A 13,823-nucleotide genomic window follows, 5' to 3' on the forward strand; every position below is an offset into this window, starting at 1 on the left:
TACTTGCTCGGCTGTTTTCAATTCATTCGGACTCAAATCAGATGTGAGAGTATACGCCCAGTTTAAAAATGTAAATTTATAGCTGTTAATATTGTTCAATTGTAAAATACTTCAAAAAGTGCAAACTAAATCCCTATCAACCAAACAGAGCATGAACATATTGTATTGTTAAATAATAATACGTTCACGATCCCTGCATTACAAAAACCTGATGTTTGCTTCTGTTGTTGTTGTTTATGGTTTCTTCTGTTCATATAACATGAACACGCTATAATCCCATATAGCCATTCCATGCACGATCACTTTTAGTTTCATGTTGCCTGTTTCTTGATCCAATTTAAGATTCAAATATTTGAAACTCGTCAAATAAAAAAGTACAAATTGCCGCAGTGGTTAGCACTACACCCTCACAGCAGGAATAATCGTGTTTAAATTTGTCTTTTTCATCTACAATCCCAAAGTGTTAAATGGTGATTTGGCCTTGGTTTTAAGAAGATACTGTACGTGTCTGTGTTGGCTCTGTATTGGATGGTGGTCTGTCTCGTCTGTTTCCTTCAGTCTCCAGGTCGCTGCAGTAGTTTGACACTGTGCAATTAGCAGGTATAGAAGTGAAATGGCTGGGTAGAAGTGGAAAACACAAGAATCACCTCGACTGGGTTGTTGCTCGGAGGACTACATTATTGTTTGTCTTACTTTGTTGGGTGTCAGATTTATTTACAAATCCATAATTGGCCCGTTAGAAAAACCATGGTAACATTGACTGATTTTTACATTTTATGAATTCAATATCAAGTGAGTTCATTCATATTTGAACAGTCATTAATACGTACTGCATATTACATTTTGTTATGTTCTAATAGAAATTAATAGTAGATTTCAAATTATACCAGTATAAGAGGGATGAGTCATTAAAAAGCGTCTGGGAGAGGACATGAAATTACCTCTGAGACACAGTAAATGGAGCTTTGCAGGTTTGAATGCAGCCACTATTAACGACTGATATCAAAGTGGAACAAAATCAATCGTTTCAATCAGTTTTTTAGAAGTTATTCAATATCAAGCATTTACCTCTACCAGGACTAGCGTTCAGGAGGAATATTGGATCACACCTGGAGGGAATTAGTGCGTGTTGTCACACTCAAACAGCATGCTAATGAGAGATGATTAGGCTTAGATATAAGAGAGCGACGCTTTCACAAGTATTCTTCAGCACAACTTTCCTTTGGTAAGTGATTGATTCACAACTTTAGCCAGACATGGATACTATATTTAAACTAATGCTCCGTCACTGACGACTGGTTGCAGAAGAATTTACCAACATTCTTTCTTTAAGAGGATCTCATGATTCTTGGCAACAACCTGACCTGCTGCGTTCATGATGATACATTATGATGCATGATACTATCTGAGGATCTGAAACCGTCTAGCGTGAAAAACAAGAACAATAAAAAAGTGTTACAGCTGCAAAGCACGAGAATATATTTATGATATGAAGCTCCCTCAGCTCTTCCTTTATGGCCTTATGTGCACATTTTAGAGGAAAGCTCTTCTATTAAGTATTTCTGAATCCTTTGTGAGGAAAATCGGAATATAGAGTGACTCTGTAATCATGTGTCAAGATTTTTTTAAAAGAGATTAATTGAGTCATTGACTTGATCTATTATCACTGATTTGGCTCCAGACAAACAACAAATACTTTCACATGATCAACTCTGGTTTGTTCACCACTTTCCACAAGTATTTACGTTCACCACGGATTGAACACTGTGATCTACTCTTCTTTATTATTCTGGCAACAAGATTATCTTTTCTGTTGATTCGCCAGATGAAAGCTGCCTGATTTCACTCTCTATCTCTTAGTGGTTTCCCTTCACTTCATAGATCCAAGAAACGCTTCGTTAAGGGCTTATGTGAGGTCATTATTGATCCGCAGTTTGGAAAAGCAGGCCATTTACACACACACTAGTTATATTGCAATCTTGAGGACAAGGTGAGCAACAAAATATATTTCAGCCCCCTACAAAACGTATATTCAAAGACTGAATACCACCTTAATCCTGTAGTACATTTGAAATATTTTCAAGGCTCTACCTTGATGTCAAACACGGTTCCCGACACAAAAGCATATCAAGTATTTTGAAGCGACTGCAGAGCACCTTACAGTGACACTGCAAGCAGACAGAGATGTTTAGAGAGCCACCAGACCAAGCCTGTTGCTGATTGTTTGGGGTGTCAGCAGTTATACGGCAGACCTCGGAGCTCAGGGAGCACAAATGATGACTGAAGATGAAGAGCGATGTCCAAACAGCGCAGGATTATGGTGCTGATGAGTGAAATTAGGCGAAAAGCCTTATGTGGATGATGTCACACACGTAAACACAGGGAAGAATATCTATTTGCAATAATTTAATTACTCAAGAGCGTGACTGAACTTTATCCCTAAACATGTTTATGCTCACAATAATTCAGTTGTCCCCAAAACGTTCCATCGCACTCTCAGGAAAGAGACACACACGTGATTGGATGTAATATATGCAAGTGATTCTCATATGCAGGCTGAGCAGTTGTGACGACAGCTTACCCGTCCAATGAGCACAGGCTCAGGCCCTCGGTACTCCTCGATCACAAAGAACTGGTTCCAGAGCCAGCTCCGACGCTGCCGGGAGCGAGGCTCTGCCCGCGGCGGGTCCTCAAGGCCGCGGTTAGACTCCGTGACCCATTCGGACCGGCCGATCCTCTGGAGGGGAACGTCACCAGCAGCTGTCTTTGAAGAGGGCTCAGGCTCGAGAGCGGATTCCTCCTCTGAGCTCAGCTCGAGACTGTGATCATTAATTACACCTTCAACCTCTTCATTAGTCAAATTGCTCCTTTTCTCAGGGAACACATCCAGTTCAGGGCTATGTTTAGGCATCATGAATTTGGCAGGAGATCCAGGGAGTTTCAGGATTTCGGGTAGCGTCGTCATGTTCTTTTTGAAGTCAGGATCATTAACTTTTCTGTCGCCGAACTGAAATGCCACATAAGACAGGGTTCTTGCATCACTGTTTGCATCTAGAGCCCGGCTTTCCAGATCTTTGACGCCCACAAAAAACTTGTCCAAGGACCCGGGTTGAGATAAAACTTGTTGCTTTTTGCTTGAACTCATATTCAAATCCCGCTCTCCCACCGAAGTGGCGACAGCAGCTTCTGAAAGGCCGTTCCTTTGCCCTTTACATAATAAAAGAAGAAGAAGCACAACATGTGCTGCCATTGCTGAGGTTGTCGGGTTGGTTTGCCACAAGGAATTCTGGACAAACAGACGACTGAATGAAGAATTTTATGATGGTTTATTAACAGGGTGTCTTGTCTCCACTCCTTCTTGGGTTGTTCCTGTCCTTTCCCCGGAGCTCGCCTTCATCCTGTCTTCTTTTCTCACATATTCCCATGCAGTGGACATCCTGCGCAGGACCACCTGACAGAAGACATAATTAGTGTGATCTTGATTGTACTCATTGAAATGGAAAACAAGTGCTTAATGATACAAAAAACTGAAATGGCGTGAAGAAAAACCCGCTGCCGACATCTTACTCATTATCTTAAAACGAGGAGGATATTTTGAGACCAATTTCTCGATAAATGTTTTGCTGAACAGCTTTGTTTGCTAATCTGCGCTCTCTGCCAGCTGCTGTAAAAATAGCCGCGAGTTTTACACAGAAAAATGTGGACATTATGGTCTGATAAGAAATTATCCACAAACGAGAGTTCACTTTGTTCACACAGTTGTATTCTTCGCATCGCTGTTGTTATTGCTGGTGTGTGTGAATCCGGTTATTGATCCCATTCTTTCAGAGATAAGTGTGGCCTTAAAAATTTTCAATTAATTTTGAGCCCGAGGGCCTGGCGGTGAGGTGGAGATCAGGTACTTTACTGTTCCTCGTCACACACAATTGCTCATACAGCGAATGATTGATGCCTTCCCTAAAGACGGTGTCCCCATGCCTCAATGCCCAGTAGTAAAACAAGTTCCCTCAAGAGATTAATTAGCCCCATAAATAATTTAATCAATGACTTGTCCTCATTTCCCCAAAAGTTTAATGATCTGCGTTTTATTTTTTTTTGTCAGAATTTGAGTCAGATCCCGGGGCTATTGATCTTTTGTAACTTGATGCGGTGAGAAGTGTCAGCAACTTAACAAGACTCAAAACTGTTTGATGGCAAGTTTTTCCATCTCCATTCCACCTGCATCTATCACTCTGACTCACTTGTTTTCCCCGCAACACATTTCTGACATCTGCTTTCACCTTTCTGCACACATCGGGTGAACATTATCATTTCCACAAAGCAACCATGCATGAGTCATTGATGTGAGCGTCAGCTCTATTCAGATAAAGTTTTTAGAAGTGATTTTGGCTTTTGGAAAAGGACTAAACTAAAAGGACAAAATGTTTTACTTCATCAGCTACAATCAAAAACAAATTATTTATTTGACTAAAGGGTCAAGAAGGTGCAATATGTATACTTTTAAGATTTGAGTATTGCAAAATGATCTATTCTACACCAATAAATCCATTATGTAGCTATAGATAGATTATTTATATAGCATTATGTATAATGATGTATGTTTTGTGCTACAGAGATATTGATGATAAAACTCCTGATTTCGTCACTTTTCAGCTCTTAAGAAGGGGCAGCAGATGACCTCTTCCATCAAAGCCAGCAGACGAAGAGAGCCTGAAATTAATCTGAAACTCTGGTTTCCCTCAAAAACAAAAACAAAAACAAAAAAGTCCAATAACATACCTGCTAGGCAGAGATGTGCAGTCAGTGAAGGAAGGGAAGACAGAGGCTCTATTATTTGTATCCTGGCATGTGCTATAAACGTATTTCCTGTACGTTTCCAATCATTTTAGTTTTTTGGTTTTTTTCAATCAAAATAATGAAATCACGTTTTGTGTTTAAATAGCGATGAAGCTCGCCACTTCAGGACCGGAACCCAAGAACCTTACCTCTTACAAACATTTACTATCATTTCTGGCTTACTGCACGTAAAGTAATGCATTTCGTGTTTGTCTGTAAAATTCTTAGTCTTGCTGATTGGATATAAAAACACCCTGAAAACAGTGAGACGGTCAGTACCTCTGCCTCACTGTAGGGGGGAGTGCTGAGCAAACAGCTTTATGCTTGTTGTCAAAGTCCTTTTAGTTCAGGAGCCTCATTTAGCCCCATTTCATCTTGAGTGGACCAGAAAAGCAAACGAGTGCCATAAAGACTTTTAAACTTTAAAGGTATACTTTGTTGTGCCGCAGAGTGTACGTGGTGAAAATGTCTATATTTTCAAGTACTATGGAAGATGACTATAATCTCAACATAAAGACAATTTCAATGAAACCTTCTGGTGCAAAATACAGTGAAATATCTCCCAAAAACTTCTATGGTGCCACATTCTGCTTGTTTTGAAAAACTGATAGCAATGAGTTAGCTCGCCCTCATGGCAGCATCACCAATGTTTTCTTTGAAATGAAAACACTTTGCTTGTCGCTTTGGCCGGACTGGAAAATCTTGCAGGCTGGTTTTGGCCCACAGGCCTTATGTTTGACACCCCTCATCTAAGCAGAGATCAAATTTGTCTTTCAATTCTTTTGAATGTGTACAGTGCAAGAAAACTAGAAGTTCCCTCCATTAAAAAGAATATTGAAATAAGACATTTTTGTACTGAATAATTTCCCTGTCTAGTCTGCATTTTTTTTTTTTTAACTTGCCTTAAAGAGTCGTGAGCTGAAAACTCTACATTTATCTCTTTTTCTCTTGTTTCTATAGTTTTGTTTATTTTTATTTTTCTATTGTAGGGGACAATATGAATGGCCAAATTAAGAAAGCACAAAGAGCTGTTAGTAGCTGTAATACTCTTCTTTGGCCAAATGTGTTCCTTACTGTATGTGTATGGAGAGTTCTGTCATGGTCATCAAGCTGGAAATTGAATGGAAAAACTTAAGCCCTTTTATTGGGTCCACATATTTGGAAATCTCAAAGTGAAAAAGGCGGCGCCTCACTGCACGTCACTGGCTTTGAGGGAATTTGTCTTTCTAATCTGAAAGTGGGTGTGATTGTCTCTTTCTCTCTGATCATTTCTCCACCTGTCCAGGATGGTACACCTCAACCTAATGGTACATAATGTCAGGTCTCTGTGTCTCTTTGCCCCTGGCTGGCCCACATGTTGCCGGAGTAGAGGGACCGATGTCGCTCCTGCTGGCCTTCCTCAGGCTCCTCATCAAGCACTGGTTCCCCGGGTCTATAGTTTCCTGTGTTTCTCTGAGTTCTGGTTTACTCGATCGCTCCAAGGTCCATGTTTCCTGTGTCCCAGGTTTCCTGTGTCTTCTAAGTCCCTGTGCCCTCTGAGTCCCAAGTCCCCCGGCTTCCTAGTCCCCAGGCTCTAGTTCCTCCCTCCGGGCTCTTGTCTTTGGGCCGTCAGGTGCCGGCCCCTGAAGGGGGGTACTGTCAGGTCTCTGGCCACGTTTACACGTACCTGGGTATCTGAAAAAACGGTTACACATAAACCAGCACCGACTCACCGCAAACGATGATTCCTGAAAACTCCGGCCACGGTGGAGATCTGGATAAAATCTGTGTCTCTGTTTGCATCTAAAGGCGGGTAGGCGGATATTTACGTCACAATTCGTGACGTCCTGTTTTTTTCCAGGATTCTGATTGGCTATGATGGCTTCGTGCTTCTTGCTACACTGCCCCCTACAGGTTTAGCTGATGGCAGCACAGAACCAGTTGTATATGTGGGTCAGTGTAAATTAAGGTTGTTTTTTTTTTAAACGTAGAGAGGGAACTATCCTTTTTTTTTTTTTTTTTAAAGTATGTAGGTGTAAACGTGGCCTCTGTGTCTGTCTGCCCCTGTGTGTCTCACCTCACCTTTCCTATTAACTAATGATGTTCTCCATCTGAGTGCCCCTGTCATTATGAGTTCCACCGGTGTCCTCCCCTTCCCTGTGTATCTGAACCGCTCTCCCTCTGTTGTCTGGGTCGGCTTGTCTTGTCGCTACTGTTTCCCCTGTGGTTTCCTTATGTTCCCTGGACTTTTTCAACAATAAATCTGATTTTTATGGAACTCTGCGAGTCTGCACTTGGGTCCATCCTCACACATCCTGACACATAAAAGTGACATCAATCGTATATAATTACATAAACTTAGATTAAGAATTTGTACAGACTTGGAAATAAAACTGCAGCAGGAAGTTCATTTATTTGTCTCAAGTGCATTTGTCCACCATGCCAAAGAATTTACATAGACTTGTCTTGTACAGAGTCAAGCTACAGAACACGCGTGATATGTAAATTCTGTGTGTTCATTCCCCAGCTGTAGATTGGCTGTTATGTTTCACACTGAAAACGCTTTTTCCCGTCACGACTACATATCAACTTGACTAGTTGCACTTGTGCAGTTATAAGAGCTATCTGATCAAATGATGCCGTTCTTAGAACATATTTTTGTTCTTAAACACTACGACTGTATTTTCTGCTTGAAATCTGCACCCTATAGGGAAAGTTTTTCTTGCATTAGAATAATTTAAAATCATGTGGAGATCTTTTTAGATCTCTTGTCAGACTCAAAGGCATCGCAACCTTTCCTCCATTGGGCTCAGAGAGCTCCTTAGATCTTGACAAGATGACTCCATGTGGTTCAATACCAAAGAGAAGAGCAGAGTCTAAATGTCAGAGGTTCAAATAAGAGAGGATATAGGTGTCACACTCTAACCAGGTTCTAATCAGTCATGTCTGATCTCAAACCTTGATCTATAGTTTTTGAACTTCAAGAAGCCATAATTGAAAGGATGTACAATAACAGACACTTATTCAGAGAAAAATAAATGTTTGATGTGATAAAACTAAAATGCTAATTCTTGAGGGGGCATATTTGGTTTTGCTCATAATTGTACGTGCTAATAAGCGTGCTAACTCTTATAAATCCTCCGGCCTGATCTGGCTGAACAACTGTACAGAGAACATGATTAATTTAGAGGGAAACAGTCAGAGTGAGCCTATAGGAATGGCGTAGCCCTTTGATGGGGCTGCGTAATGTGAACCATAGCATTTCCTGATATGTCTAAATTGATATGCCACATATGAAAGGGGGGGGGGGGCGACACATAAGAATGAAACCAATGTTCTTTTTCTCTCAAGATACTGACCTACTTTAAAAAGTACTGCTCAAGAATAGTCTCGGTTTGAGCAGTTGAACAGAAAATAAGTCATTTCTACTTTGTTTCACGTCATTTTCTTTCCTCAAAAGCACGTTTGTCCTTTTCTTGTTGTTGCATTTGGCACAACAATCACACCAAGTCATCAGCATGTAATGCTACATGTTCGGGCTCCTGCATCTATTTGCCGGCATCTTTGAATCTAAAGGAAAGAAATATAAGAAGTGGCTCATCCAGAAAACACCTTTGTGTTGCTCAGCTATTGTTCATTAGCATAGACTGAGCTCACGGCTTACATTTCTCTCTGCCAGCTTTCCTCCAAAACCCACGTTGCCAGCAGTACATGTCATTCACCGTTGTTTGAAGTCTTTAGAGCGCGAGTGTGTGTGAGATATGTGTGAAATGTAAGGCAGAGGGATAGAGGATGAAAGCGTGAGGACGATTTGCTGTTTGCCGGCTCAGAATGGAATGATGAGTGGTGACATAGCTCCAAATTGCAAATCGCTGTTTCAGTCTCACTTCACTCTGCACCGAGTCGCTTCACTGCAACAACAAGGCTATTTCGTTTTTATTAAAAATAGCCTGTGCATGTCAGGCCTTTCTACATAGGGGAGAAAACTGGAGATAGAAGCATTGGAGGAAGCAGGGGAGGGGTAAGTGAGTGGGTGGAAGTACACTGCGAGAGAGATGGAGGGCAGCCTGACTGGCTTTAACAGCCGGGACAGATTCTGCTCTATTTGAACATCCCCGGCTTTCTCTCTGCCTCTGCCATTGGATCTTAATGCCTGTACCCCTCTCTCATCCATTCTCACTGGCTCTCACTCTTGCTCAGTGCACACTGGGAAATCTCTCCAGTCTATCCAAATCAGAGAGGCGAAGGAGGGCCGACTGTACTCTGCACACCAGTCCCCTCATTATTGTCAAGGCCTGACACTCAAGACAGCTTAACCTCGAGAGAAAGCACGGCGACTGCAGCAGTGCAGAGCTCCATTTGTCAGGGAGCACCTCTGTGGCATCAAGGTGATGCGTGAAGCCGTCAGAAGAAGGAGGTAGTAATGTCTACTCTGACAGTACACTGTAAACACAGGCGGACACTGCTTCTCTCACGACTGACGATGGCTCTTTGTTAGTGATGCGTCGTTCGCGCGGCTCTTGGATTTTTTTTCTTCTTTCAAGCCGTCACTGATTGGTCGACTATATGATGTGCAGCGTTTGTGAGTGTGCACTAAACAGGGTTATAGCCTCGGGCTCTGTGGGACTGTGCAAAAGGCTCTGACCCCAGTGAGACAAATGATAATTGATGAAGAATGAAAAGAAGAGCTTGCGTATGATTTCCAAAAATTCCATTCAATTCTTGGATGTTGGTTTTTTTTCTCCACACATTACATGTCGGGACTTCTTAAGCTTTTTTAGGCTGTTATTGCAAATAGGTAAAAGGTTCAAGCAGTGGAGTAAAATTCATATGATGGATCTGATTGAGATTTGCATCTTTTTTTGAGCTTTGTTGATGTTTTCTGTATTTTGTAGAACAACTAAACTGGGTCTGCACCTCAATTATAGACATTAACTTCATTAATCATCTGCTTTCTAATAAATTAATCACAATCCAATCCCATTTCAGTGTTTGATGATATATGTAATATTTTTTATTGAAATTCATTTTGGTGGATGACTTCTAATGTAAACAATGATGTGTTGTTTGAATGTAACATGAGGAATGATTTGAACTTGCTTCCAGCTTTATATTTAGCATTGAGGTGGTGTCAAAGACTTGAATTTCTTCAGAAGATCAATGCTTTTATGCTTATTCTGCACAAATCCACGCTTCAATCCCAGTGGTTTTTAACTGAAACTTTCCATCCACTGGGAAAATCAACATGCTCTCATTCTTTCATGCATCCGTTATCCTGCTACTGTTCTTAAAAGCTTTCCACACAGACATTTCTTGCCTGATGTGTCTGGAATATCTGTGCCGTAGCCAGAAAGAAGGAATCGGGTTATTTTGGCGACTGTAAACATGCTGTCGCTCCTTCACCTCTCGCCACACGTCCGTCGCCTCAAACACTCGCCTTCTACCTGCCCTCTCGCCTCTCCACCAAATCAACGTCACAGCCAAACACGATAACATCATTAAACATGTCATTTCACTCATTAACAAGATGGAACACTGAATGCATTAGAAATCACAGGGTTGCTTTCGAGTATGATCGGGATGCTCAGACTGAATGGAACGTTCTCGGGTGCACCGAGCAGCATACATTTGTTTAATTAGAATAACCAGGTTAAGGTCTCAGCCGTAAACATTCTATACAATTGACGTTTTGTTTTAGTATTTATTGCAGGTAATTTAATAATGAATTAATGTGAGGAACCACTTGGGAGCTGAATAGAGTGGAGCCATGAGAAACATCTCACCTTTAAGAGCCACAAATCACAAGAGATGTGCAGCTTGTTACCACGGTGTACTTCAGATACCACCTGTCTGTTTCTCTATCAATTCTCTCCTTCAAAATGGGATATTTTTTTATTGTAGTTACTATTTTGAGACAAACATGTATTTTTTTCACCAAAGGCAAAATTACTTTTTCCATCTAGGTTCTACTATTTCCTGCTGGTTGTCATAACTACTACTTCTTTCAAACCCTGACAATATCATCAAAGCCATTGAGAACAAAAGTAAGAAGGAAATCTGTATGATTTTGTTTCTTTTAATAGTTATAATCTGAAATTTTAAAAAAAGCCTTTAACTGGGTTTTTAACCACATAGGTTTAGGGTTACCCTGACATGTAGCGGAGAGGAGATCAGCGGTGTCGTACTTCACCAATACACACTAACCTGAGCACGCGCGCCCACACGCTCGTTCACAGCTGGAGCCCTCATTAGCATACGTCGTAGAGAAGCACTAAACAGCCCGGAGCGCGACCTTGTCTTGTTAGAGGAAGAACTGACCTACTCGATGCATGTTAATGTGATTTACACACTCCGTCTAACTATTATAATGAACGCGAAACCACTCGAGTCAAGCCCACCTTTAGTCTTTTTCTTTTTTCGGCATCCTCGCGCGAAAGTGAGCGCACGCAGCAGGTGAGTGCGCATGGGACACGTTGCCTGCACGCACACGCGCACACGCACGTGCATGTGCAAACACGCAGGACGCGTTCCTCGCTGCTCGCGCCAGGAAGCGAGAGAAGGGAAACACGGCATTATCCGCACCATCTGTCACAGCCTGGCTCGGCCGAGTCTCCCAAAATAATGGTTTTCTTCTCGTAAAGCGCGCGTGTCAGCGGGGCTTAATCTCACCTGCACAGCCTGCTCACGCGCCGCGGCGCGCAGGCGACAAGGTGCAGGATTTTGTTTTTGCTAATTTGCAGACAGCTACAAACTGTTGGAGACCGCGTCGATCCAAAACCCTGCGAAACCCCGAGTGATAAAGTGAGAATAAAGGAGGGAAGTTATCGGTGCCAACTGTGCCAACAGTGAGGACTTCAATAAAAAAAAAAAGAAAGGATGAGGAGGAGAAAGTGGTCTGGCTTACCGTGTGCTCGCGGCTCTGCTCCGGTGGTCCTCTGATTTAACGGAGCTGAAATGATCCAACGTGGGAAAAGGATGCTGAGGTTCATCTGAGCTCAACGTGAGGTCTGTCCACTTAGCCCAGGCTACCCCTCCCTCTCTCTCTCTCTCTCTCTCTCTCTCTCTCTCTCTCTCTCTCTCTCTCTCTCTCTCTCTCTCTCTCTCTCTCTCTCTCTCTCTCTCTCTCTCCCCCCTTACACACACACACACACACACACACACTACTTTGTAACTGCCACAGAAAGACGATAGTCCCCCTAAAAGCCTACTATTTTAGACACACAGTGACTGTGTACCACAGTCTATAATGGCCAGAATAACAAATTAGTTTGTTCCTTGTTGTTTTTCTGGAAAAAACAAATCACAGCTCGAGCCTGTAATTGTCAGCGTCACTATAGTTTTCCTTTAAGCCCTTCCATGTTTCCTGGTCAGGCTGTATGCTTTCTTTGAAGCCATGCACAAGTGTGTGTGTGTGTGTGTGTGTGTGTGTGTGTGTGTGTGTGTGTGTGTGTGTGTGTGTGTGTGTGTGTGTGTGTGTGTGTGTGTGTGTGTGTGTGTGTGTTTTAATCTGCTTAAATAGAGCCAGTCCACATAATCATCATTCTCAGTAAGTTTACATTTTCCTCCACGAGCTGGACCAGAAAATTACCACTGAAGGATGCATTAAAAAAACGACTTTTTCCTTCAATGATGTTCTCCCACTTGTTAAATTCATGTCTGCTGTATATGACTGTAATTATCCTCCTCTTCACACGGCGATGGCACATTTCAGTGGGCTGAATGAATCCTCCGTGAAGTGTTTCTCCGAGGAATCATGAACCATTTAATACACAATACATTGCTGACACTCTGTTTCCCATGAGGTCTCGACACTTTAACATAACCTTTTGAATAGGTCCCTCACACTTGTGCCCGGTTTGGAGAGACTCGTCCGTCTTTCTGATGAAGCTGAAGGGTGTGTTTTTAAAGGTAACAAACGTCAAGAACCAACAGTAAACCTGACATCTCAGGATGTTTTGGGGATGTATGGTTGTCATAGTATTATGCTGAATTTAGCAAACTACCGTAAGCGCCCATGATCAGGTCTGTAGTTCTGCTTTGTAACAGAAGATGATGGAGTGAATTATTCTGCTATCAAGGAATTAGGAAGTAAGGGCGTAGCAGTAGGTAAATACAAGTCTGAAGCTATTGGTGACAGAGATTCTCCCACACTATTGACAGCATGGACACTACCATGAATCAACACTGTGTGTTTCAAAGTCAGCGGCACCAAACCTGGAAGGCTTTTTGTCCCTATAAAGAAAAACCTTTTACCTTTTCAGCCTGAATTAGAAAACACAAGAGGTGTGGAGATAGATAGATAGATAGATAGATAGATAGATAGATAGATAGATCAGTTCTTCATTTGAATGCATTTCCTTCTTATTCACCTTAAAGTCATTTTAAAAGTTATCATAAAGTTTTACAGTTTACAGGAAACCTCACCAAGGCAAACAACTTAGTATTATTTCCATTGTCTTTTTACTAAATGTTACAAAGATAACTTGTGTGACTGCAGAATGTGTTCATTGGTTCTAATGTGGAAAGAGCTTTTAGCCTTACTTGGAAGCAGTGGTTTAATTGGAACAAACTAAGTGCCGGTCCTCCTCTTGGTGACCTGCTGTCAGTCTCTCATACAAATATGGACAAAAACACAATATTCAGTGGCGTGCGCAGACATTTTGTACGGCAGGTGGTCAGTTAAAAAAAAGGCACCTTATGCAGCGTGTGGATCCACCGGCGGCTTTATTATAATGGTGTGAGATTAAAAAAAACAAAGCACAAGTACATGTTGTAAGTAATTGCATATTTATTTAAATATTGGCAGACTTTTAATAATTTCCCCCAAAAAAATTAAAAGAAAGAATGAGAGAGAGAAATAGAGAGATGAGTGGATGTCACTACACCATCCTGAATAAATTCCGGTGTACTTTTATTGTCCCTGTGGAGATTTTTATTTATTCAGTCTTTACAGCATTATATGTATTTGGGTGTAATTTAAGGTGTAACTGTGGAAAAAAAAGCTCCAG

General features: G+C 41.6%; 1 protein-coding gene across 1 annotated transcript in view; it reads right to left on the bottom strand.

Moving 5' to 3' along the window:
* cdh24a (cadherin 24, type 2a) overlaps nt 1-11,824 on the bottom strand; it is a 31,111-nt gene extending 19,287 nt beyond the window's left edge. The window contains exons 1-2 of the mRNA XM_080474091.1: nt 11,720-11,824; nt 2,582-3,451 (exon numbers count right to left, since the gene is read on the bottom strand). Of these exons, the coding sequence (XP_080330217.1) occupies nt 2,582-3,250 (669 nt within the window). The 5' untranslated portion in view covers nt 3,251-3,451; nt 11,720-11,824. The remainder of the gene's footprint in view (nt 1-2,581; nt 3,452-11,719) is intronic.
* Nucleotides 11,825-13,823: the final 1,999 nt, after the last annotated feature.

This window comes from Lipophrys pholis (assembly GCF_963383615.2).
Source record: "Lipophrys pholis genome assembly, chromosome: 10".
NCBI lineage: Eukaryota > Metazoa > Chordata > Actinopteri > Blenniiformes > Blenniidae > Lipophrys > Lipophrys pholis.